Here is a 23,451-nt window from a genome sequence, read left to right on the forward strand (position 1 = left end):
GGGACATCCGGAATGACAAAACTGTGCCTGGAGAAAAACAAGAGGGAGATGTCCAGTTGTTTGGGTCTGCATGCCTGGACTTTGCTCTCCCTTGCAAAGCCCAATTATCAGTCGGCTTCTGACTTACGGCAACCTATCATGGGGGGTTCCTTGGCAAGGTTTTTTCGGGTTTGCCATTGCCTCCCTGAGGCTGAGAGAGTGTGACTAAGGTCACCCAGTGGGTTTGCATGGCCGAGTGGGGACTCAAACCCTGGTATCCACAGTACAGCACTCAAACTGCTGCACCACACTGGCTCTCATACCTGTCAACATTTCACAGATGAAATCCAAGACGCTTGCGGCAAAGCAATATTTCGTCCATGTTACACTGAACACAATGCTGACGATGCAACAGCTTTGTCTGTTTTGTTTGTCAAGGAGCAAAAGTTATGGCTGAGGAAAGACCCACAAGTTAGCAGAGGCTACAGCAGTTTGCTTTTGCCTGATGGCACTGGGAAGGGCAGGATGCTTCCCCTCCTGCCCCTGAGTTAACAGAACGGAAACTACTTTTGCACTTTGAATTGAATTTGCGGTTCCCAATCCATTTACTCATTAACAGAGGAAGCCCCACAATGTTGTCTAAACATCAGCAACCAAGCAAATCCTAACTCAGAGTGCCAGTCAAGGACATTTTGGTCCCATTTGTTGCTGTTGTGTGCCTCCAAGTCATTTCGGACTTATGGTGAGCCTAAGAAGAACCTGTCACCAAGTTTTCTAGGGCTGAGAGTGTGGGTCCTTTTCACTGCACTGAGCCAAGTATCCCCCATTCTACAAAATGCAGTCTTGCACTTGTCTGTATTGAAATGCATTCATTCTATTCGTTTCAGCCCAATTTTCTAGTTTATCAGGTTCTTTTTGAATTCTTTTCCTATCTTCCAATGTGTTAGCTTCTTCTCTCCATTTTGTGTCACCCATCCATCCGTCCATCCCTTTACTTTTCATTCCTCCCTCTTACCAATGGGTTTCCATAGCTGAGCTGAGATTCGAACCCTGGTCTCCAGAGTCGCAGTCCAACGCTCAAACCAATGCACCACTTTGGCTGCTTTGCAAGACCCACATTTTCCAAATATCTTTGTCCCAATGCTCAAAATTGCATGTTCATTTTAATATACCACCACCCTCTGGGTCCTTTCAGCATTGCACACTACTAAACCTATGGGAAGTTGCGACTCAAGTCAGAGCTTAAAACGGAGTCAAACGTTGCAATCTTTGCAGGATCTTTATTTTTATGATGCATAGATATAGATATATAGATATAGATAATAGCATTTTTTTCCCAAGCAGTTGAACATCTTTGACTACGGTGACCATGGCTGCCATATTGAAAGCATGCCAAAAATGGCAGAATCATTGCCCTGGCAGTGGATCATCCCACAGTCTTGCAAACTGTGGTTTTTGTGGAAGGCGGCAATGTTTCAACTTGGCCGTTCGACATCTCGGCCATCCGAAGCAGTGAAGGTTTTGGAAAAGGGGATCTCGTCTTCGCCTTTCCGCGGTCACAAGGTGGGATAACTGGCTTGGTTGGCCACCCCACAGTGATTGTCGACCCCTTTCACCAATCGCATGTAACCTTGTTCTCCCCAGTTCTCCGTCCAGCTGCGGGAGAGTCAGAGAAAAGGGGCGCATGAGATTTTATTTGTAGTTTTATTACTTTATTATTTTATGGTGTTTATAGCCAGCATTTCTCATGATATTCCCCCCAATATTCCCCCCGATATTCCTCTCAACATTCCTCCTGACATTCCTCCCAACATGGCAACTTTCTGTTCTGTTTTGTTTTTAATAAATAACAAATATATATTTAAAAACCCACAATATATCTACAATCCACTATTATCAGACAACGAGAAAGACATTGACCTTATTTTTATAAGGCTTCGTCTTATACTTGTTCTTTACTTTATCAGTTCCATCGACGTCGCTAAAACTAGACTTGCATACTTCTCATCCAGTTGCATTGAAATCCTTCGAATCATATAGTTTCCATTATCGTATTGTCTAATGCTTTTTCTACTATTAGTTGCTCTCTTTTGCTTCTGACAAATTTCCACTTTGTTTTATCTATGTCTGGTATTTCTTTTTCTCCCTTATGCATTACATAGATTTGGCCATATGTTTTTTCCCATTGTCTGTAACTTTAGTCTATTCTTCTCTTTCTCTTTCTCTTTCTTGACAATTTATTTCCTAGCCAATGGGCCATTCTGTCCATTTGCACCATTTGCTACTTTTAACTGTTGGTAGCTCCTCGTTTTTCCACATTTGAGTATATCGGATATAGGAACTTTCAGTTTTGGCACAAATTGACCAAATATCTTCATATTCAGATGAAAAGACCATTCACTTATGAAAAGAGATCATGCGATCTCTCCTTCTCCCAAAGGCCTGTTACAGACTGCCAAAATAAAGCTGCTTCTGGTCTCTTTGGAGGTATGCTATTTAAATGATGCATGGGTCCTAAGAGTCCGGAGGTCGCGCCAAAGCCACACTCCATTCCTAAGCACTGGAGTGCAGCTTTGGTGCAGCTTCCGGATTCTTAGGGTGCATGCATCATTTAAACAGCATACCTCCAAAGAGATCCGAAGCAGCTTTATTTTGGCAGTCTGTAACAGGCCAAAATCTCCATCCTGCTTCTCACCTGTTTTTCAGGATCCAATAGTCCGTGTTTGTCCCACCTTCCTGGACCGTGCCATAGCCGACCGCCAGCATGGCATGGTTCACAAAATGGCTGCACCAACTGCTGGCAAAAACTCCTAGAAGAGATTTGGAGTCGGGAAGGAGGGATCAGGGACAGAAAACGGAGTGCAACGTGAACCCCTTTAAACATACAGACACAACTCCAGGACTATCACTACTCTGAAACCCATCTCACACACCAAGAAAAAGACATTTCATCATATCTCAACCGTGTTTATAGATTATTCCCAAATGTCTCTGAATATAAGCCGTCCCTCTATATTTGCAGGTTAAGCAGATTTAATTCTTCGTGGCTGACTGTATTTGCAGCCACTGTCCTACATGCAATGGAAGGAATATATTCTCCCTAGGCATCTTTAGGTCCTCCAGAACAACTCTATGGTCAACTTCTGGAGGAAATTGACCACAAAAATGCCCATCAAAATGCGTAGAGAAATGCTTAGGAATGCCTACAGAAGTGTACTGTATATTCATGTATAAGTCTAGAAATTTAGGTCCAAAAAATTGACCCCCAAAACCTGGGTTGACTTATCCACAGGTCAATGAAAGTATTGTATCTTAACACTTATTTAAAAGAAGGAACCATCCGCTGATGAAAGGCATGGACCCTTGAAGCATGGACCCCCATTACTCTCCCATCCATTCAGCCTTAAGAGTAGTTATGGCTGCTGGGATTTAGTACGTCCTTTGACATTGTTTTCCTTTGCGTCTTTCATTACATGCCCCTAAGTTTTACCCTCGACTTATCCACGGGTCATATCAAAATCCGTAATTTTGACCCCAAAACCTGCCCTCGACTTATACATGAGCTAAACTTATAGTCAAGTATACACAGTATGTGAAAATCATTGTACATGAAGAGTCCCAAAACAGGTCTGTCTCATAATACACAGGCCCATGTTTGTGGTTATTCCACATTTGGAGGGGATCCTGCACCCCGAAAACCCACAAAGATTGAAGGCTGATGGTAGACCTGGATGGTTTCAGCACCATGGAGAGCTCCTTTAAAGTCTGGCCTTTACATATTACAGTACCTTCTAGACTAGAGCTCTTTTAAAGCATGGATTAAAACCTGGAGTGGATTCATCACCCCACTGACATGGAAGTCACCAATCATCACTGTTATTCTGCTCTTGAGCAAACACCCATCATATCCAAGGACGCTTCTGTGTCCAAACAGCACCTCACCAGATTTATAGAAATGGAACAAGAAGCTCCTGGCATCGACAGCCACTGAAACTGGCCCCACCGCTGCCACGGCTTGCTCCAGGGCCTTTTCACTCCCCGCTTGGACTTGCACCAGGGATGTACAGTTCCCCGCGCGCACCTGAGCATTGTAGCGGCAACCCGATTCCTCCTGGAGGAAGAAGAAAACGCGGTGAGAGGGAGGTGTTGGTTTCAAACTGAGGCATTGCATACTATTTAAAGGAGAATTGGGCCATTTGTGGCCCACCAGATATGACTGGACTGCAACTCCCATGAGCCCTAGCAATGGTGATGGATTGTAAGGGTTACAGCCCAGCTGCATCATGGGGCCAACAGTTCCCCAGCCCTGGATTGCAGCCCAACTAATGGCAAACGTATTTGGAAAGATGATTGAAAATACGCCCTCCCCACTAAAAACAGTGAGTACAGAGCTTAGAATGAATTACTTTTTAAAAGAAACTAGTTACTTTACTCATTTGACTGTTCCCCCGACATATTAACTTCTTACTATTAACTGCAGTCAAGCAAAGTAACTCACTTTAGTTATCATTATAACGCTCTTAGAAAACACAGAACATGTTCTCTGGCTCCCCCAAGTGGCCAATTCAGAAAATCCATCTTAGAAATTCTGGGGGGGGGGGGGGGGAATGCAAAAGATGGCTGCAGAATTAATACAATTCAACACGGCTTTAACTGTCATGGTTCCGCACTAAGGAATCCTGGGATTTGTTGTTTTGCCGTGGCACCAGAGCTCTCTGCAGAGAAAGCTAAATCGCTTGCCAAACTATAAATCCCAGAATGCCATATCACTGAGCCGTGCAGTGTCAACCTGCATTGATTCCGCAGTGTGGGGGCTGCCTGAGACATCAACACACTCCTTAAGTGACCCATTCCCCATTCAACAGAAAAGCTGGAAATGACAGGAAAATGTAAGGGCCAAAAAATTGAAATGCATAGATATAGGGTGGGGGACACCTGGTTTAAGGAGACTATGTGTGAAAAAGATCTAGGAGTCCTATTATACCACAAGTTGAACATGAGTCAACAGTGTGATGCGGCAGCTAAAAAGGCCAATGTGATTCTAGGCTGTATCAATAGAAGTATAGTGTCTAGATCAAGGGAAGTCATAGCCCCACTCTATTCTGCTTTGTTCAGGCCCCACCTGGAATACTGTGTCCAGTTCTGGGCACCACAATTCAAAAAGGATGTTGAGAAACTGGAGCCATGTGTCCAAAGGAGGGTGACTAAAATGGTGAAGGGTCTGGAAACCATGCCCTATGAGGAACCACTTAGGGAACTGGGGATGTTTAGCCTGGAGAAAAGAAGGTTAAGAGGTGATACAAGAGCCCTATTTGAAGGGATGGCATATTGAGGAGGGAACAAGCTTGTTTTCTGCTGCTCCAGAGACTATGATCTCTGGAGCAATGGATACAAGCTCCAGGAAAAGAGATTCCACCTCAACATTAGGAGGACCTTCCTGAGAGTAAGGTCTGTTTGACAGTGGAACACACTCCTTCCTCAGATATTAGAGTGGAGTCTCCCTCCTTGGAGGTCTTTAAACAGAGGCTGGATGACTATCTGTTGGGAGTACTTTGAATGAGAGTTCCTGCATGGCAGATTGGGGTTGGACTGGAGGGCCCTTGGAGTCTCTTCCAACTCTAGGATTCTATGACAATCCTGGGTTTTATAGGTACAAAAAAGCAAAACGAAGCCCCGTCTTAGCTTGTTGCTCAAAAACAATAGATACCTAGGCCCAAGACCTTGTAAAACGGACAAATCCCAGTATCCCAGTAACTCACTATAAAAATGAATTGGGTAGGAGACCCATGGGCCTATGGATCTCTCATACCTTTTCCAGGTAGGGATAGTCCTGCTCCGAGTTGATGCCTCCGTTATCGCGCACATACTCAAAGGCCCGGGTGATATATCCTCCCCGACAGCCGTGGTTGCCCAGCTTCCAGGAGCAGTCAATGAGGTTTTGTTCACTCAGCGCGACCAGTTTCCCAGTCTTCTTAAACAGCAATCCTTCCAAGGCACCGGTGGCGCTGAACGCCCAGCATGCGCCACAATGGCCCTAGGAATCCAGATGGAAAGTAGATGCATCTTAGGCGTTTATCACACAAAGGAGGTTGGGAGTTTATCCCGTGAATATCCCAGAAAAATTGCGCAATTACATGACACTATTTCACGTTGCCATGAAAATGGTCACAAAGAAACATTAACACACATCTTTGTACTTTCGGGATTTCGGCGACAATACATTTCCAGTATCACTTTATTTGCGCAATTGCGTGTGATAATCATCCGCGCAATCACTCACCATTTTTGCTTTACTTGCAGGATGCTTTAAATGAGCTTTAATCTCTCTTTAATGCCGAAATTAGCCCTGGTGTGATAAACTCCTAACACTGAGTTATCATCTAAGGGAGAATTGTTATAAAATGATACATAGGTGGTATTTAACGCCAGACAGGTTGTCAAATATATCTAAGGGTGCATCTACATTGTAGAAATGATGCAGTTTGATACTGCTGGAAGATGTTTGCATTCTCTTCCCCCCTCCTTAGATAGATAGGGATTTCCTGCATGCAAACTCTCCTCTTTGTTTCTCTCATTTAAACAAACCCTGTGATTCAGGTCATTCCCCCTTTGGGACTAACAGACAATCTCTCTACAAGATTTTCATCTGAACTATTGGCATTTCCAACCTATGGCGACCCGAAGGACGGGGTTTTCTTGGCAAGAGGAGGAAACTACAAATAGGCTGGAGCCAGGGCAGCTAAAGTGGTGTCTAACTGCATTATTTCTACACTACAGATGCACCTTCATCCGTCTTCCCAGGTGGATTTCAACTCGCCTGGTTTTTCACTGGGGTGACGTAACCTTTGGTGCGCCAATCCACTTCTTTGGGAACATCCTGATCGGTCGATCCTTGGAATAGAGCAACTTCCTTGCCGTGTCTTTGGACCGGATCAAGATGGAAGCCATTGAGCATCTGGTTAAACTCTTCATCCGTCTGGGGAGGAAAACAGGGTTAATATTCTCCTTCCATTTCCTCGGAGCATGTCGAGAGGAGGATGGTCAAGGTAATAAAAACCAAGGAATGGCTTATGCAACTGAGGATGTTTAGCTTGGAGAAGAGAAGATGGAGAAGTCATAGGATAGTGTTACTTCCCTCCACACTTCCTCTTTTCAATATCAAATGGATATGAAAGAAATGTGTGTTGGCACATAGCTGGGTGAAGTGGAAGGTTTTCATGGCCAGCATCCATAGTTTTTGGTGGGCTTTTCGGTTTATGTGGCCATGTTCTAGAAGAGTTTGTTCCTGACGTTTCGCCAGCATCTGTGGCTGGCATTTTCGGAGAATGCTGACATGGTAGTGAGTGGGGTATATACATACTGTGTGACCCTGGATTGTGACACATTATAAACCATCCTGGGCATAAAATGCTCTTTTGAAAACGCTGAAATTCTGGACTATGCCAACAACTATCAGCTCTGAATCCACAGGGGAGCCTTTGAAATCCACAAGCACCTGGACAACTCCAACAGGAAAGAAGAAACCCTTAAAGTTAGCAAAGTTTGGCTACTGAAAAACACTTAAATCAAGAACAAGCAAAATGCAAATGAAAACCACCCAGGGTCAGTTGTTTTTCCCCAGCAGACAATGGATCTCTAATTAAACAGACACAAATCCTCTTTGCATATCCTCCTACCTACCCTGAGGCCTTGCCATTCAACAACAGATCAATACACAGATTCACATGGAAATCACTCCTCCCTATGCAGGGTCACACAGTATACATATACATACATACACACACACCACTCATTTCCATGCCAGCATTCGCTGAAGATGCCACCCACAGAGGCTGGGGAAACGTCAGGAACGAGCTCTGCTAGAATATGGTCACATAACCTGAAAAACCCACAAAAAACTATAGTCGGGTGAGATAGATCAAGATTAGGATCTACATAATCCCTTTCATAACAGGAGGGATGGTGGGGGATAGACTTGGTGTTTACCCACGAACCGAAGTCCAAGCTAGGGACATTTAAAGTGATTGTCCAGCTATTTACGGACGTCCAGGTCTATTATTCCCTCCTGGAAATTTCACCTTCATCCCAGAAATTACCCTAAGGGCATGTTTTGCCCTATAAGTATGACCGCCAAGGCAGCCCCAATTCAGTCTTGTTTGAGATTCAAACAGACTCTCTGTTGGTTTCTCGCAAGTGCTGTCCGAGTCAGATCCATAGGCAGCATGCTGAGCCACTTCCATTTTATTCAATTTCCCAATTGGAAATCTTCGGAAACCAGTATAGTACTGAATCGCCTTCTGCAATCCTGAAAGTCGCTCTGTGCTACCACCTTTCATATTGTTAGCTCTTGAATGTGTGAGTGTGCTTTTGTGTGAGTGCTGATTCCCTGTTATCTGCAAATAAAAGCTTCATTTGGACCTTGCATTCTGAAGTTCTGGTTCTCAGATCCGGTATACGTAGGCTTGTAAACCGCTTAGGGAGTGCTTAAGCGCACTGATAAGCGGTCGAGAAATGTACACTCATCCCTCCATATTTGCGGCTCTGATATTTGCAAATTTTGTTATTCACGGATTTGATTAGTATGTTCTCTCTAGGAATATCTAGGTCCTCCAGTGCAACTCTGTGGTCAACTTTAACCAAAAGTGGCACTGAAAGACCTAGAGATACCAAGAGAGAATACTCTACGAGGCATTTGTAGCTCCTCCAGCCCAGTTCTATGGTCAGTGTCTGTCAGACATTGACCACAGAGTTGCACTGGAGGACCTAGAGAGTCCTAGAGAGGTGTCCTCACAGTAAAAACATGGGTGTTTTTGTTATTTGCGGTTTTCCCATATTCACGGGGTCTTCTGCCCCTAACTCTAGCAAATATAGAGGGACAAATGTACTTGCTATTGCTATTGCTATTGCTCCCTGCTTTGAATTGCCCAACACCTCTCAGGATCAAATCTCCCTATTAAGTTATGGTTGTGGGTGCCCTCTTGAGACGCTGGCATTCCACCGCATCACACAATCTCAGCCAAGCAAGGTTGTCCCGAGTGCGGATGCTGAGGATCGAATCCAGGACCTTGGGCATGCAAAGTAGAGACACTGAGCCATGCCCTCAGTCCAGCTAAATGGTGTCACCATTCCATCGCATGACACAATCTCAGCCAAGGAGGGTTGCCCCGAGTGCGGGTCTCGATTACCAAGTCGCCCAAGTGGTTCATAGCCAGCCGGAAACTGTGTTTGCCCAGAGAGGCCTCCAGGTTATGTTGCTCGATTCTCCGCAGGTTCTTCTCCCACACCGCCCGACGGAAGACCTCTTCTTCCTGCGAACATGGAAAGCATCAGTTACACAGCTGTGAGCAAATTCTTTTGTTATTTGTATTTTGTTGGGGAACCAGAGCTCTCTGACAGAGAAGACTAAATATCTCACCAAACTACAAATCCCACATGCGGTGTCAAAGTGGATGATTCCTGCATTGCTCATGCAACGCCTGCCAGCTTTTGAGGCTGATCTTTTTAGAGGTTGCGGTTGCATTTGGAGGAAAGTTAGGCATTGGGGACTATAGTTGCCCCAAATCCCCAGTGGTGCAGAGTTCTGGGAGTTGCAGTCCAAGAAAGGTCACTTTGCAAAGTAAGGGGAGCTGTTTTACTACAAGGGCAATCCCCTCTAATCCCAGAATTATTTTTATTAACCATAACAGAAGGGATACAAGACAAACCCAACCACGAAGAATTAAGTGCAATACTCTATACAATAACAGCCGCATGTATCATTTATGCCAAACGCTGGAAAACCAGAATAACACTTACTACAGAGGGCCAGATTAACACATTAAGCAGCCTCACTACAATGAATAAGTTAACAATGTACCTAAATGGTCATTCGATTCAAAATTAGGAAACGAAGACAGTATCTAATTGTGGGGAAAGTAAAAGAGAAAAAAGCAAAGCAAAGAGGACTTGTATATTTCAGAAAGAAGGAAAGGAAGTAGAAAATTAGTAAAAACAGATATACATCTTTCCTAAATGAAGATAAGGAGAAAACAATATTTATTATTATTATTATTATTATTATTATTATTATTACTATTATTTCTGATGACAAAATTAACGTAGCAACTGGTGAAGAAATACCGCGCAAGAACTATGGTTTATTGCCTTAGGAAGTGGCATGGAAGATTGTAAAAAGATGAATGGGTGGAAGTGGTGGCATTTAAAAGAATGAATGTAGGTCTGCGTAAGCTTGTATATATAATATATGGAACGTTTGTCTTTTTAATGTACATTATGGATAAATGAAATAAAAATTATTATTTTTTAAGACGGCACTCACCTCAAGATACTCCTTGCTGTGGACTTCTTTCCACCCTTTCCATGCTCCCTCCAAGGCCTGATCCGACGTGGCAGAGGAGCCTCTCCGGAAGACCAACATGGTCACAACCGCCACGAAGAAGAGACCCATATCTTCGTCTAAGTGGGCAAAGAACATGTGCGTAACATTTGGAGACAAAGGTGGGCAAAGTATGGTTTTTTTTCCATGAAGATGATTTGGTTGTTCCTTTGTCCTTGGTACTATTATTGCCTTGTCTACACTACAGAGAGAAAGCACTTTCATGCCACTTGAACTGCCATGGCTCAATCCTCTGGGATTTGTAGTTTGGTGAGCTATTTAACCTTCTCTGTCGGAAAGCACTGGTGCCACAGCAAACTACAAAGGCCAAGAGTCCGTTGCATTGAACCACGGAAGTTAAAGCAGTGTCAAACTGCATTAATTCTGCAGTGCAGATGCAACCTAAATTGCAAGGACTTTTCTAAGCTCAAGGCTGTTGCCATTGGCCCACTTCACTGCAGAAATAATCTAGTTTGACACCACTTTAAGTGCCTTGGTTCAATGCTATGGAATCCTGGGAAATGTTGGTTCTGTCTAACAGAGAAGGCTAAATGTCTCACAAGGCTACTATTCACAGAGTCCCCAAACTTTGAACCACGGCAGTTAAAGTGGTGTCAAACCGGATTGTTTCTGCACTGCGGACGCAGACTTCAAGGCACCTCTCGCCTCCGTTCGCCGCACGTCACAGACGTGACTGTTGCCCCATCGCAAAGGATGCAACTCAGGATGTGGAAAGAGACATTTTGCAAAGAGAAAACCCCCACGAAAAAGAAACCATCCCACAGTTTTCGAGAAGGATGTGTATCCATAAGTAGAAAAGTACTACAAGGATTGTGGTTTGGAGATAACATTTTGGTGTCACGAGTCCTTGTCGCAATAGCTTTTCCTTTTTCCTTTGCACAGTCTGACCATACTGAACATTCAAGCTAAAACTGAGACAAGCAATAAAGCATCATCAAAACTAAATCCTAAAATTTTGAGCAAAAGGGGTTTTCCATCCCATTTCCCACCAGCTTGGTGCTCTCTGGAGGTTAGATGGCAACACCCATGATCCCCCAAGGATGGCTAACTAAAATCTGGTGTTGTGGGTTGAGTGTTGGTCTCTGAAAGACCAGGGTTTGAATCCCTGTTCGGTCATGGAAACCCACTGGCTGACCTGGGGCAAGTCACACTCTCTCAGCCTCAGAGGAAAGCAAGGGCAAACCTGCTCTGAAGAAATCCTGCCAAGAAAACCCTATTTACCTTAAGGTTACCATAAGTTGGAAGCTATGTAAAGGCACCCACAGCAACAAAACTCTGGTCCTTCTGTTCTTCTTGCACCTTGAAAAGTAGGTCTCCAAGGTCTTGGAGGGAACTCCAAAACGACTTTGGCCATTCTCACCTGCCATCAACTGATCCATTCAACTAGAGCAGTCGAGGTTTGAACCAGGGATATCTGGTGTGGAAAGCCGGCCACATTCTTGCCATTTCCCCAAATATTGTTTTCCAACAGCCTCCCCCCAGGATCCCAGTCAGAGAAGGGTCTTTCTCATGGGATTTGTAGACTCCTAGAGTTGGAAGGGACCTCAAGGGTCATCCAGTCCAACCCAATTCTGCCATGCAGGAAGACACAGCCAAAGCCCTACCAACGTATGGCCATCCAACCTCTGTCTAAAATCCTCTCCAAGGCAGCATCTTCCACTGATGCTTTAAAAAATTCTTACTAACAATGAGGCAGAATCTCTTTTCCTGTAGCTTGCATCCATTGCTCCATTGTGTCCTCTTCTCTGGAGCAGCAGAAAACAAGCTTTCTCCATCCTCAACCTGACATCCCTTCCAATATTTATATATCCTTTTGACTGGGGATGCTGGGAACTGAACATGGGAACCCTCTGCCATGCAGAGCCGGTCCTCTGCCTCCAGGGTGCTGCCCTTAAATTAAGACTCTACTTCCCATGGTGCTGATTTAACAAGGAACATAGGCAATGGCTTTAGATCACATCAATTCTTTTGGCCCAATACTGTTTTTCCTGACCAGCAGAAACTCTCTGGCTCTCAGAGAACAGGTTGCTTACCTGTAACTGTGTTCTTCAAGCAGTCATCTTCCTCACCCCAGGGACCTGGATTCACTTTTTCAACTGAAGAGGCAGGGATTTGAACCCGGGACTGGAGCTGCTCTCCCACCAAAGCTACGGCTCTTCTTCCCCTTGCAAGCCAAGAAGCCATCTTTCATCAGTCCAGGCCCCATTTTGCCTGCACTGGCTTCTAGGCTATCCTGGGCTTCAGAGAGGGCTTTTTAACTGGCCTTACTTGAGGGTTGAACCTTTCCCTCTGCAAAGTGGGTGCATTACACTTCTTCCTGTAAAGCTTCTAGTCCTCATGGTCTTCAACAAAGGACTAAGAAGCATGATTTGCCCTCTGTTGAGGACCATGAGGACTAGAAGCTGCGCCCGCACTGGAGAAATGATCCAGTTTGGCACCACTTCAGCTGCCATGGCTCCATCCTATAGACTCTCGGGATGGAGAGTGAGGTTCAAGGGCCCAAGAGTTTTAGCATTCTCTGTCAGAGAGCTCTGGTGCCACAGTTCCCAAGATTCAATAGCATTCAGCCACAGCAGTTAAAGCTGCAGTGGATTCTGTACACTGAACCCGGCCGCAACTCCATGGAACTTAGTCCTACTTGCACTGAGCGGCAGTGCCTACGACAATCTTTCCCATACATTCATGGAGATATGGGGGGCCATTTACAACTCAGCAGTTCCCAAATTTTGATCCTAGAGGTTCCAGACTACAGCTCCCAGAATTCCTGATTGCTGGTCATGCTGGTTGGGGCTTCTGGATGCTGAAGTCCAAATCGCCTGGAGGACCAAGGTTTAGAGATCACTGGATGCAAAGCATGCACTCAGCCATTTCCTTATAGCTATTTGCTTCCCCAAAATAGAGAAAACCTACCTTTCGCCTTGTAGAAAAGGTAAGGATTAAAAGATCTTGCCTCCCTCTTGCTCTTTTTGCAAGAGAGAAGTGACTGATATCTCTTATCAAGAAACTGTCGTAAGAAGCACTGCTTCCGTTCCAACCTACAAACACATACACACACAGCGCATTTGCACAACTCAAATGTTTCCGAGAGGATAGTGATAAACCACAGAGAGAACACTGCAGGTCTTGTGCCTACTCTTCTGACTCAGTACAGACCCAAGTGCAATTTTATACAGGCAAAAGGATCTTGTAGCACCTTTCGAGAATAATTCAGCCAAAGACGTCGTAGCAGAATCTTTCATAGACTAGGGCTGCATCCACACCACAGAAATGATCCAGTTTGACACCACTTTGTCTGTCCTGGCTCAATGCTATGGAGTCCTGTGATCTGGAGTTTGTTGCGGCACCAAAGTGCTCTCACGGAGAAGGCTAATGTCTCACAAAACTACAAATCCCAGAATCCCACTGTATTGAGCCACAGCAGTTAAAGCACTGTCAAACTGCATTAATTCTGCAGTGCAAATGCAGCCCTATATATACACACACACATATATATGTAAAGCATTTTATGTTCCTAAAGTAGCAAACTAACTTTCAATTTCTCAGTGATGCCAATGTTGCATTTTTCTACTTTTCCCATCAACTTACAACCCCCCTCATCCCCCCCAAAAAAACCACAACAACCCTGGAATAAAACCCCTTCCCCACTGTGGCATCAAAATTTCCACATATCTGACATCTCTAGCGGGTTTAGAGACAAGACAACATTGAGCAATGTCGAAAAAAGAGGACACCAGGCAAAGCAAGAGGCCACCGGTTTCCAATATTTTAATGAGTCACTACATCTTACCACTCATAATTATAAAAGAATAAGAATCCATAAAAATATTTTCTTTTCATAATACGCACTTAAAGATAAACGCGGGCAAGTCATTTTGTGGTTCGTGGTGGTGGTCGGGTTGTCGTTGGGTGTTTTTGTTTGATTTTCCTTGACAGGCGAGCGGAAGTTTCAACTTGCTTGAAATGTCACCCCTTTCCCAGAGAAAGAGGGAGCACAAGGGGTTCAAGGCGGGGAGAAAGGAGTACGTCAAACAGGAAGATGGGGCAGATGAGAGAGACACAGAGAGAGAACAGATATTCCCCTGAGGTGTCAAAGGTAACCCCTTTCCCCCAAACTCTCCCCAGCTGCAGGTCAAGCCAACCAGGGTCCATTTAAACCAGTGATTCCCAAACTCAGGCCTTCCAGGGGTTTTGGACTACGATTCCCAGAAGCCTCCGGGATTCAGGGAGCTGAAGTCCAAAACACCTGGAAGGCCACAGTTTGAGAATTGCTGACTTAAACAAAGGGTGGGCTACGTGAGGTTCAAGGGCCGCATGTCCCCTTGCCAGGGTTGTTTTTGTGGCCCAAAAGTGTGTGTGTGTGTGTGTGTGTGTGAATGGCCCATATATACACACACACACACACAGCGCCTGTGTCATACGCGGGCGCGCCTTACGCGGCTTGAGCATACGCGCTCAGGCCGCGGGGCGCGCACGGGGCGGCGCGTCCCATTCAATTGAATGGGCGCATGCGCCCGTTGCACCGCCGTGCACGAGCCCCATTGTTTACAATGGGGCTTGAGCATAGGCGAAATTCGCCTTACGCAGAGGGATCCGGAACGGATCCCTGCGTAAGGCGAGGACCCACTGTATGTGTGTGTGTGTGTGCATATATATATATATATATATATATATATATATATATATATATGGGCATATATGTATATACAGTTGCCCATCCTAACTCACGGATCTGGGATCCGCTCCCTCGAATATCCATGGAGGGGTGACTTCCGCTATTTCCAATGGCGCACACAGGCCGCATACATGGGGGCACACCCCATTCAAGCTTATGAGGCTTGAATATGCGCAAGTTTCCGTTTTCCCAGGGGGGCCCAGAATGGATCCCACGCAAAAACGGAGGGCCAACTGTGTGTATGTGTAGATACACACACACACAAACACACACACATATATATATGCATGCCCCCCAAATGCTTCCTAAGAGGCATGGAGATCTTTTCACCACATCTCCTCCTCCCTGGGGCCATTTTAAGCACAGAAAAGGCCTTTAAAAAAAACCCAGAAGTAAACCATTTTGAAATAAAGGCAAAAAAGGACCCAAGGTAGGTCAAGGTCTATAAACCTGTCAAAAATGCCCCGCACAGCCCAGTGGTTTCCAAACTTCGGTCCTCCGGGCATTTTGGATTTCAGCTCCAAGAATTCCAAGTTGGTTGTTGGGGTTTCTGGGAACCGAAGTCCATAATACCTAGAGGAGCGAAGTTTGGGAACCACTGCCCTAGAGGATGTTGGGGGATATTTGAAGGGTTTTTTTCTTGCACTGGGGGGAATGTTGGGAAGGTGTGCCTCCCTAAGATTTCCTAAGGGATTAATGCGGCCCTGTAGCCCTCCCACAGTTGCCCATCCTCGATTTAAACCTTGCAAAAGGAAAAATGGAGGGGGAAGAGATGCAAACGGAGAATCACACCTTGACTAAAAGGAGAAAAGGGAGAAAAAAAGAGGGCAGGAATTACAGTCGCTGACCTGCAGAGGACTGAAGCAAGATGGAGATACGATTCAAGGCTGCTCCTGAACCACCGGGATGTGGAGACAGAAGGCGGATGGCCAGAAGCGGGAAATACAGTGCGGGGAAAAGAGACAAGGAGAGGATGAGGGAACCACCGTGGCATAAATAAATCTCACAATGGAGCAACAACAACAACTTCTATCCAACCAACCATCCACCTACTATCCCAGATGCTCACTGGTTTCCGGACAGAGCGCTGGGTGAAACTGAGTCCTTTTGGTAAGACGTTGCCCTCAGTATGATGAAGTGGGAACGTGGCAGGGAAGGAGGGATGAACCCAAACATTGACATGGAGAGTGCTAAAGGAAGCCACAAGCTACAAGCCTCGGCAAAAAAAGTCCTGGCTTCTTCGCTCATCAAACAAGGGAGCAGCACCCAGGCATAGCTGCCAGTCTCGCTTCCTCTCCCCATCCCAATGCCAACTATCACTCCCGTTTTGGGGGAGTTTGTTTCTAAACCCAGGGAAAAGATGTGTCACAAAATGAGAGTGAACAACAAGGGGATGAGACACACATGGGGAGAAGGGTAGAGCGCCTCCTTTAATACCCAGCGCAAAAATAAAGAGTAGCAGCAAAATCTTTTCGGGGCAGGATGGAGGAAGAAGGGAAATTCTTCAAGAAAGGGTCAGAGGCACGAGGACAGAGAGGCGCCGTCCTGAAAGAGGTTGGCGGCAGGCGGAGGAAAAGGCGGGGGGACACAGTCTCAGCTCCCCTCATTCGTTCAGGACAATGTGCCCAGCACAGGAGAGGAGAGAAAAAGAGAAAGAGAAAGACCGACAGGCAGACGGACACACAGCCAAGGCTCTGGGTTTGAAGAATGACGAGGAAAGAAGAGGCGGCGGCGGGAGGAGAGTCAGGAACTTGTCAGAGACCGCATCATGGAGGGTGTTTTTTTGGGGGGATCTCTGGCCCCCTCAGAGGTATTCTTGAAGAAAGTGCAGCAGCGTGATTTCATAGTGCTCCCCTGACTCTGGGCAGCGAATACTGTGTCGCTCATTGGGGTAGATCTGTGGGTGAGAAACAGAAAGGGGATTAGAAGAGGAGGAAAATAAGATGTCCATGACTGCCCACGGTGCATGTTTTTAACGTCCAGGTCTCAGAACGGCTGCACAGCAGGGAGTTGCACTAAATGGCCTTTGTGGCCCCTTAAGATTTTAAGATTCTGTGAAAAATGTGCTCAGGTCACCTTCCCCACCTGTCTTACAGCAGTGGCAGTGCAATGAATGAGAGCGCTGTCCAGGCCACTTCTGCCGCCTTTGATCCACAATTTTATAGCCAACACGGAGTGGCCCCCAGCAGTGGAGGCAGGAAAGGGAAGGGAAGAAGATGTGGTGGCGGCAGGAGGAGCATCCCCAACTATCTTGACCGAAAAAGAGACATGGATCCCACTCCCACCCCATATCCACCACTATCACTGGCCATGCTGCCTTCACGCACCTGGAGCTGATAGGGTTTCCCAGCCCGGATTAGCTGGGAGATCAGGAAATTGGTGTGGAAAAAGTGCACATTTTCATCCAGAAACCCATGGAGGATCAGCAAGCGGTTGGGCCTAGGAGGGAAACAGAGAAGGGTGTGAGCAGAAAGACCACCAAAGGGGCAGGTTAAGAGTTCAAAAAATGCAACAATAACATTCTTTACAGACTGGAAGCCTCCTTGTTATCCCCACTCAGCCATGGAAAGTGAGCAAGTCTCACTCTCTCAGCCTCAGAGGGAGACAAAGGCAAACCTCTGAAGAAAACTGTTACAGAAGTAGAGAGAAACCCTGAAGCAGGACCCTCTCAATGGCTGCCCCCCTGAGAGAGGATAGACTTGGCACCTCCTTACTATCTTTCCACAAGGAGGTAAAAAATGTTTTATTCCAGCAGGCCTTTGAGAATGTGCTGGACTTCTCTTTGTTGTGGTGTTCGTGGTTGCTTCAATTTGCTTTAACTGGTTTCAATTTTTATGACGGTTTTAATGGCTTCTTCACTTGGGTATGCTGCTGATTTTTAATTATGCTTGTTTTAACTTGGAAACAACATTGAGTCCTGGGATGATGATGATGACAGTATTTTGAATATTGCTGTTTTTTCTTTCCCCTTCCCTACCCCATACATTATCAGGTAACATTCAAGAGGGTAAACCAGTTTTTTATTTCTAATCCATGTAATAGATATTTTCACTTGGTACTTTTATACAAACTGACACTGGTCTACTATACATTTCTTTTTTTAAACGCCATCTCTATCTTTGCCCCTACAACCATCTCATAATACTTACTCATTCGGGAGCTTCTCTACATGCAGCGCCACTGAGCCAGCTTCGTAGCCTTGCTGGTTGTTTTCTGGGACATCCATGTACCGTTCTGTGTATCCAGTATCGTACGCCATCCAGACGGTGACAGGAGCACCTGCTATAGCCACCTGAGGGAAATGAGGACAAACACAGAAGAGAATCATAGTTACAGTCAGTTCCCCTTGCTTTGAAATAAGATATACCACCCTTTCTGCTGAGAAAAGCTGAATTCTTCAACTCAAATACAGAATCAGTCCTTGTCTGGAGTTCTGCATTCAGCTCTGGGCACCTCATTTTAAGAGGCCTACAGTGCTGGAACATGTCTCTGGGACTAGGGCTTAGCCATGGAAACCCACTGGGTGACCTTAGGCAAGTCACACTCTCTCGGCCTCAAGGGAAGGCATGGGCAACCCCATCTAATAATAATAATAATAATAATAATAATAATAATAATAATAAAGCTTTATTTATATCCTGCTTCTCTGTTACGAAAACAACTGAAGCGGCTTACAATCAAAATACCATACAATACACTGTATATAATATCCCAATCTCCCCCCCCTTAAAACAGCAATTAAACACATTACAATAAAAATAATCTATTAAACAAATAGTCCAAACAAACTTTGCTAAGAAAACACCAATGTAGGTTCAGCCTAGGATCACCATAAGCCAGAAACGACTTGAAGGCATGCATCAACAAGAGTATTTTCTAAGTTTATTATCATGTACTTTCAAGTTAATGTCAGTTTATGGTAACCCCAGTTTATGGTGGGTTGGCTTGGCAAGATTTATTCAGAGGATTACCATTATGGCCTTGGATGATGGAACCCATGGATGCAGAATCCGTGAATAAAGAGGGCCAGCTGTAAATTAAGCCTTAAAACAAGGTACTTTTTCAGAACTGTAGTGAATTTGTCTGCTAAACAGGAACAACACAATGGGCAAGCTTCTGTAGAGGTGGAAGAGCACTATGTGAATTGAAAGGCCTTTTGAGTTTCTCACAGCTTAGATAAGACAGGAGCGAACTCCAGGCTTACCTTGAAGACGTGAGGTTTACAGATGAGCCCCATGAGAGAGAGGAAACCTCCGTAAGACCAGCCGTGAATGGCGACGCGGCTGAGGTCAACGAACCCGTATTTCTCCGCTACGTAATGTAAACCTTCCACCTGGTCTTCAATTTCCACCTGGCCCTGGAAAGAAACAGAGGGGAGAGAAAATATATTTATTTATATCTCGCTTCTCCCCTACCCCCCAGAAGTGGGATTCAAAGTAGCTCACAATTTAAAAGAACAATACAGTTTAAAACACACAAATGGGGGCCCTTAGAGAATCCTATGGTGGGGCAAAAGCGGGGTATAAATTAATTAGCAGAATAAAATACATAGGATTTACTGCATGGCAGGAATCAGTTTCTGATTCGAATGTTGCTACTCATCCGATTTTGAATGCACCACTGAAACAGAGTGGAGTTCCTAAAGGATGGACTTACCATTTGATTCTTCAGGGCTCCTTCGAACTTAAGGCCTCTCTGGCATGACCCCCGGCCGTCGATCACCACCACAGCGTAGCCCAGGGAGGCCAACGTATTGAGCCGCAGGTACTTAATGCCTTTAAAGGAGTTGTTGACTAACTGGACCTGTGAGGCGGGAAAAGAGGAGGAACGGTTAAAAGCAGAATTGTCAGGAATTCTTAGCCAGAGAGCTCTAGTTAGTCCTCAAACTACAATCCCCAGGATTTCCTAGGCTGCAGCCATGGCAGCTAAAGTGGAATCATAGTGCTACAAGTGTACTGTGTGAAGTCCCTATGAATGACTCAAAATGGTATAGCAGGTCTCTAAGCCTACCCTCAGGCTACTACGCCATGCCGGCTCTCATGTTCATTACCCCTGGCATTTAGTAATCTAAGGTAGCATGTGCAAGGAGTTTCCATTTCACTATCAGAACCAGATCTCTGTGATTGATCTGCTCTCCCAACCTGTTGTTTATGGCAGAAAAGGACTGTCTTCCTTTACAGTCAGTAAAGAACTCTCCTTCCTCCACTAGCCTGCATTGAATTCATAGTTGCCCATAGCAAGCAGACAAGTTGTTGCAATGGCCAAGGTAACTTTCCCAGCCCCAGCCTGTGAGTCCCTCTACCTGAGGTCCCCCGTAGACAAAGAGGACAGTGGGGTGCTTCTTCCCAGGATGGAGGTCATGAGGTTTGTACACCATCCCATACAGTTCAACATCCGACTGAGTGTGAAAGTGAAAGATCTCCGGAGGGATGTAATCTGCAGGGCAGCCTGCGGAAAGCCAAAGGGAGGAGAAAGGAGTCACTCTGAGGATCTGAGTGCTAAACAATCAGCTGAGAAACATGGGATACTGTTATCTCCTTGTACGCGCCTCAGGAGAAAGGCCTTTCTCTCAGTCCCAACACTTTCACATGCGGCGGTGGTAAGGATGGTGCTGCTCCTTGGCTCGAGAACTTCCCTAGGGATGCCAGAATTACTCGTCCTTCTGCTAGCAGGCAAAGATCTTTCTTATTCAGACTGACTTTTGAGAACTGAAGGTTTTCCAAGAAAGGGCTTTGAAGAGGCTGCCGTATTGGTTTTTGTCAAACTATTTTTTAACTGTCTCTTTAAAAATCCTTTCTAAGTCTACATGTTGAATTGTTTCAATACTCTGGATAGTTTAATTCCATTTTAAGGTTGTTCTGTGGATCTTTTTAGCTATATTGTACTTGTTTGAAATGACAAGCCACCTTGAGTCCTAACGTTGCCCAAGGTTACCTAGTAGATTTTTCTATGGCCAAGCTAGGATTTAAATCCTGGTCTCCTAGTGCCCTAGTAGTCCAACACTGAAACATTACACCATGTTGTCTCCTTTTATACAAAATATAAATTAATTTCATGTTTAGGTCTGGGCCCCATTTCAAAATAATCTCATTATCTATATGCAAATATTCCAAAATCTAAAGAAAAAAAATCTGAAATCCAAAACACTCTTGCTTCCAAGCATTTCGGATAAGGGAGACAGATTCTACAAGCTTCCCTTCCTTAAGTTATGGTTTGAAACCTGTCTAGGAAGTGCAACTTGGGCACGGCTCTGAAATTTATTCAGAGACTCCAACCCACTTTGAGGGTGGCCCATAACTTTTCAAGGTAACCTTTGGGGTGGAAAAGAGTTCAGAGCCAAGAAGCAGAAAGACAGACAGACAGACAGACAGACAGAGGGGCACTCACTGGCCGCTTCCATCATGCTGGCCCAAAACTTGGGCTGCTTGTGGAGGGGGTCCTCTTCAGAACCACTGAGCTTGTAAACATGCACGCAGGGAGGGGTGCTCACGCTGCTGTAATGGCTGATAAACATGTCAAAGTTCTGCAAGAAGGGAAAGAAAAGCGACACACATTAACAGGGATATCAACTGGCCCTGGCGCAAAAGGTGGTTAATTCAGACTTCAGTTGTGCTCCAACTGCACTTTTCGTTTCTTACAAAGACAAACAATACACATTAATAAAAATATAAAAGGAGTATGAATATTAAAAGATCCTACATCCAACAAAGGCCAGCTCGGGCCATCAAGAGACACATTAATGCTTAATCTCTAGTTGGGGTTAGCAACTGGATGTAGGAGGTCAAACATTCAGTTAACTCTCCCGCCACTGAGCTGCAAAGCAATGAGGAGTTGTTATTATATTTCTTTATATCCTGCCTTTCTCCACAAATTGAAAAAAGGGTCCTCTGTTTATCACACTGGAGGTTGCTAGCTGCAAAAAAGTGGAAATATCACCCTGCAACACCCTGATTGCCAGAAGAACTGACCTCTGTTGCTCACTGCAGCTGCTGGCTTTTAAAAGTAGCTTGGTGCAGGTTTAGGCTGCATTCACATTGTTGAATTAATGCACTTTGACCCTGCTTTAAATGCTATGGCTCAATACGACGGAATTCTGGGATTAGGACTTTGGTGAGATATTTAGCCTTCTCTGTCAGAGAGCTCAGGTGCTACAACACACTACAAATCCCATGATTCCACAGGAGAGAGCCATGACAGTTAAAGCAGTGTCACAACCACATTAATTATGCAGTGTGGCAACAGCTATAGCAATAGTGTCATGATCATAAACACAAATACTGAATAGTTACAAACATGTAAGTCTTGTCAACTGGCTCAACAGGATGACAGCTATCCACATTATATCTTCTGCAGCCCTGCATGGATTTTTAATTGTCATTGTTTCTGAAGGAGACTAATGAGGGTCTGGATCTCCAGGCAGCAGCATTTCTGACTTCTAGTTTGGCACAACAGACCTGGCTCAATGAGCAGCTATGGGAGAAACCCAAGGTAGTGAGCCGTACGACTTCGCCAGGAGAATCGTAGCTGACCACGTAGAGGTGATGCTCCAGAGGAGTGTCCTTCGTGCCCTGGAAGTACACCAGCTTCGTTTCTTCGTTCACCCAAATCTGCAGCAGAAAGAAAGAAAGAGGGTGAAGGCAAAGGAAATTCCTTTTTGAAGTTTCAGTACCATCTGACAGATACCCGTTATCTGAAAGTCAGCACTGTTCCATACGAAACTGCATGAGTCCTAAGATCTACAGGGGAAGGCTTTCCCTTGATCCTGCCACCATCACAAGCTCTCTTGGTGAGGACTTGAGAGAAAGCACCTTCTTGGGGGCTGCTTCCAAACTTTGGAACTCCCTTCCACAGGAGGCTATGCTGGCCTGCTCCCTGCTCTTCTTACACCAGCAGAAAAAGGCAAGCTTTTAATGGATAAGCAGGGGGGCTTTTGACTACACTGAGTGTTTTACTTATTTTCTATGTCTTTTGATATGTCACAACAAGGCACAACTCGTTAGAAAAGACAATAATGCTAGGAAAGATAGAAGGAAGTAGAGAAGACCACAAGCTAGATGGATAGACTCAAAAAGGGAGGATATGGGTCTGAATTTGCAGGATCTGAGCAGAGCAGTGGATGACAGGGGCTCTTGGAGATGTCTCATCCACAGGGTCACCATGAGTTGAAGTCATGTCTTTTAAATGATTTCATATTGTTAAAGTGTGGGTTTTTAATTTATTTAATGATCGGATTTTCTGAAATTAACCTTCTTTGGGAGCCACCTTGGGTCCTGTTCTTAATTGATTGCTTCATTATTCAGTATTTTTTATTTTAAAAGTGTTGACTTCTAGAATGCTGCTCCTTCTCTCTTCCCCAGATATTGCTCAAGTCCTGTAAGAAGAAAGCCCCTCATCTGCCAGCAGA

The 23,451-nt window shown here is 45.1% G+C and overlaps 1 protein-coding gene across 6 annotated transcripts in view; it reads right to left on the reverse strand.

The window, feature by feature from the left end:
* Positions 1 to 1,239: 1,239 nt before the first annotated feature.
* DPP9 (dipeptidyl peptidase 9) overlaps positions 1,240 to 23,451 on the reverse strand; it is a 32,739-nt gene continuing 10,527 nt past the window's right edge. For 3 of the 6 annotated variants that reach the window (XM_089535693.1, XM_089535694.1, XM_089535695.1), the window contains exons 14-21: positions 22,502 to 22,654; positions 21,435 to 21,570; positions 20,350 to 20,495; positions 19,704 to 19,850; positions 19,252 to 19,404; positions 18,197 to 18,339; positions 17,375 to 17,486; positions 14,126 to 16,944 (exon numbers count right to left, since the gene is read on the reverse strand). In XM_089535693.1, the coding sequence (XP_089391819.1) occupies positions 16,852 to 16,944; positions 17,375 to 17,486; positions 18,197 to 18,339; positions 19,252 to 19,404; positions 19,704 to 19,850; positions 20,350 to 20,495; positions 21,435 to 21,570; positions 22,502 to 22,654 (1,083 nt within the window). In that variant the 3' untranslated portion in view covers positions 14,126 to 16,851. Of the gene's footprint in view, positions 1,636 to 2,674; positions 2,790 to 3,921; positions 4,091 to 5,788; positions 6,014 to 6,796; positions 6,956 to 9,164; positions 9,288 to 10,297; positions 10,435 to 12,408; positions 12,524 to 13,285; positions 13,354 to 14,125; positions 16,945 to 17,370; positions 17,487 to 18,196; positions 18,340 to 19,251; positions 19,405 to 19,703; positions 19,851 to 20,349; positions 20,496 to 21,434; positions 21,571 to 22,501; positions 22,655 to 23,451 lie in introns of those variants that run through there. The other 3 variants (XM_089535698.1, XM_089535696.1, XM_089535697.1) reach the window with 3 other exon arrangements.

This window comes from Sceloporus occidentalis, unplaced genomic scaffold (assembly GCF_023333645.1).
Source record: "Sceloporus occidentalis isolate IW3139 unplaced genomic scaffold, rSceOcc1.0.p SCAF_8, whole genome shotgun sequence".
NCBI classification, from domain to species: domain Eukaryota; kingdom Metazoa; phylum Chordata; class Lepidosauria; order Squamata; family Phrynosomatidae; genus Sceloporus; species Sceloporus occidentalis.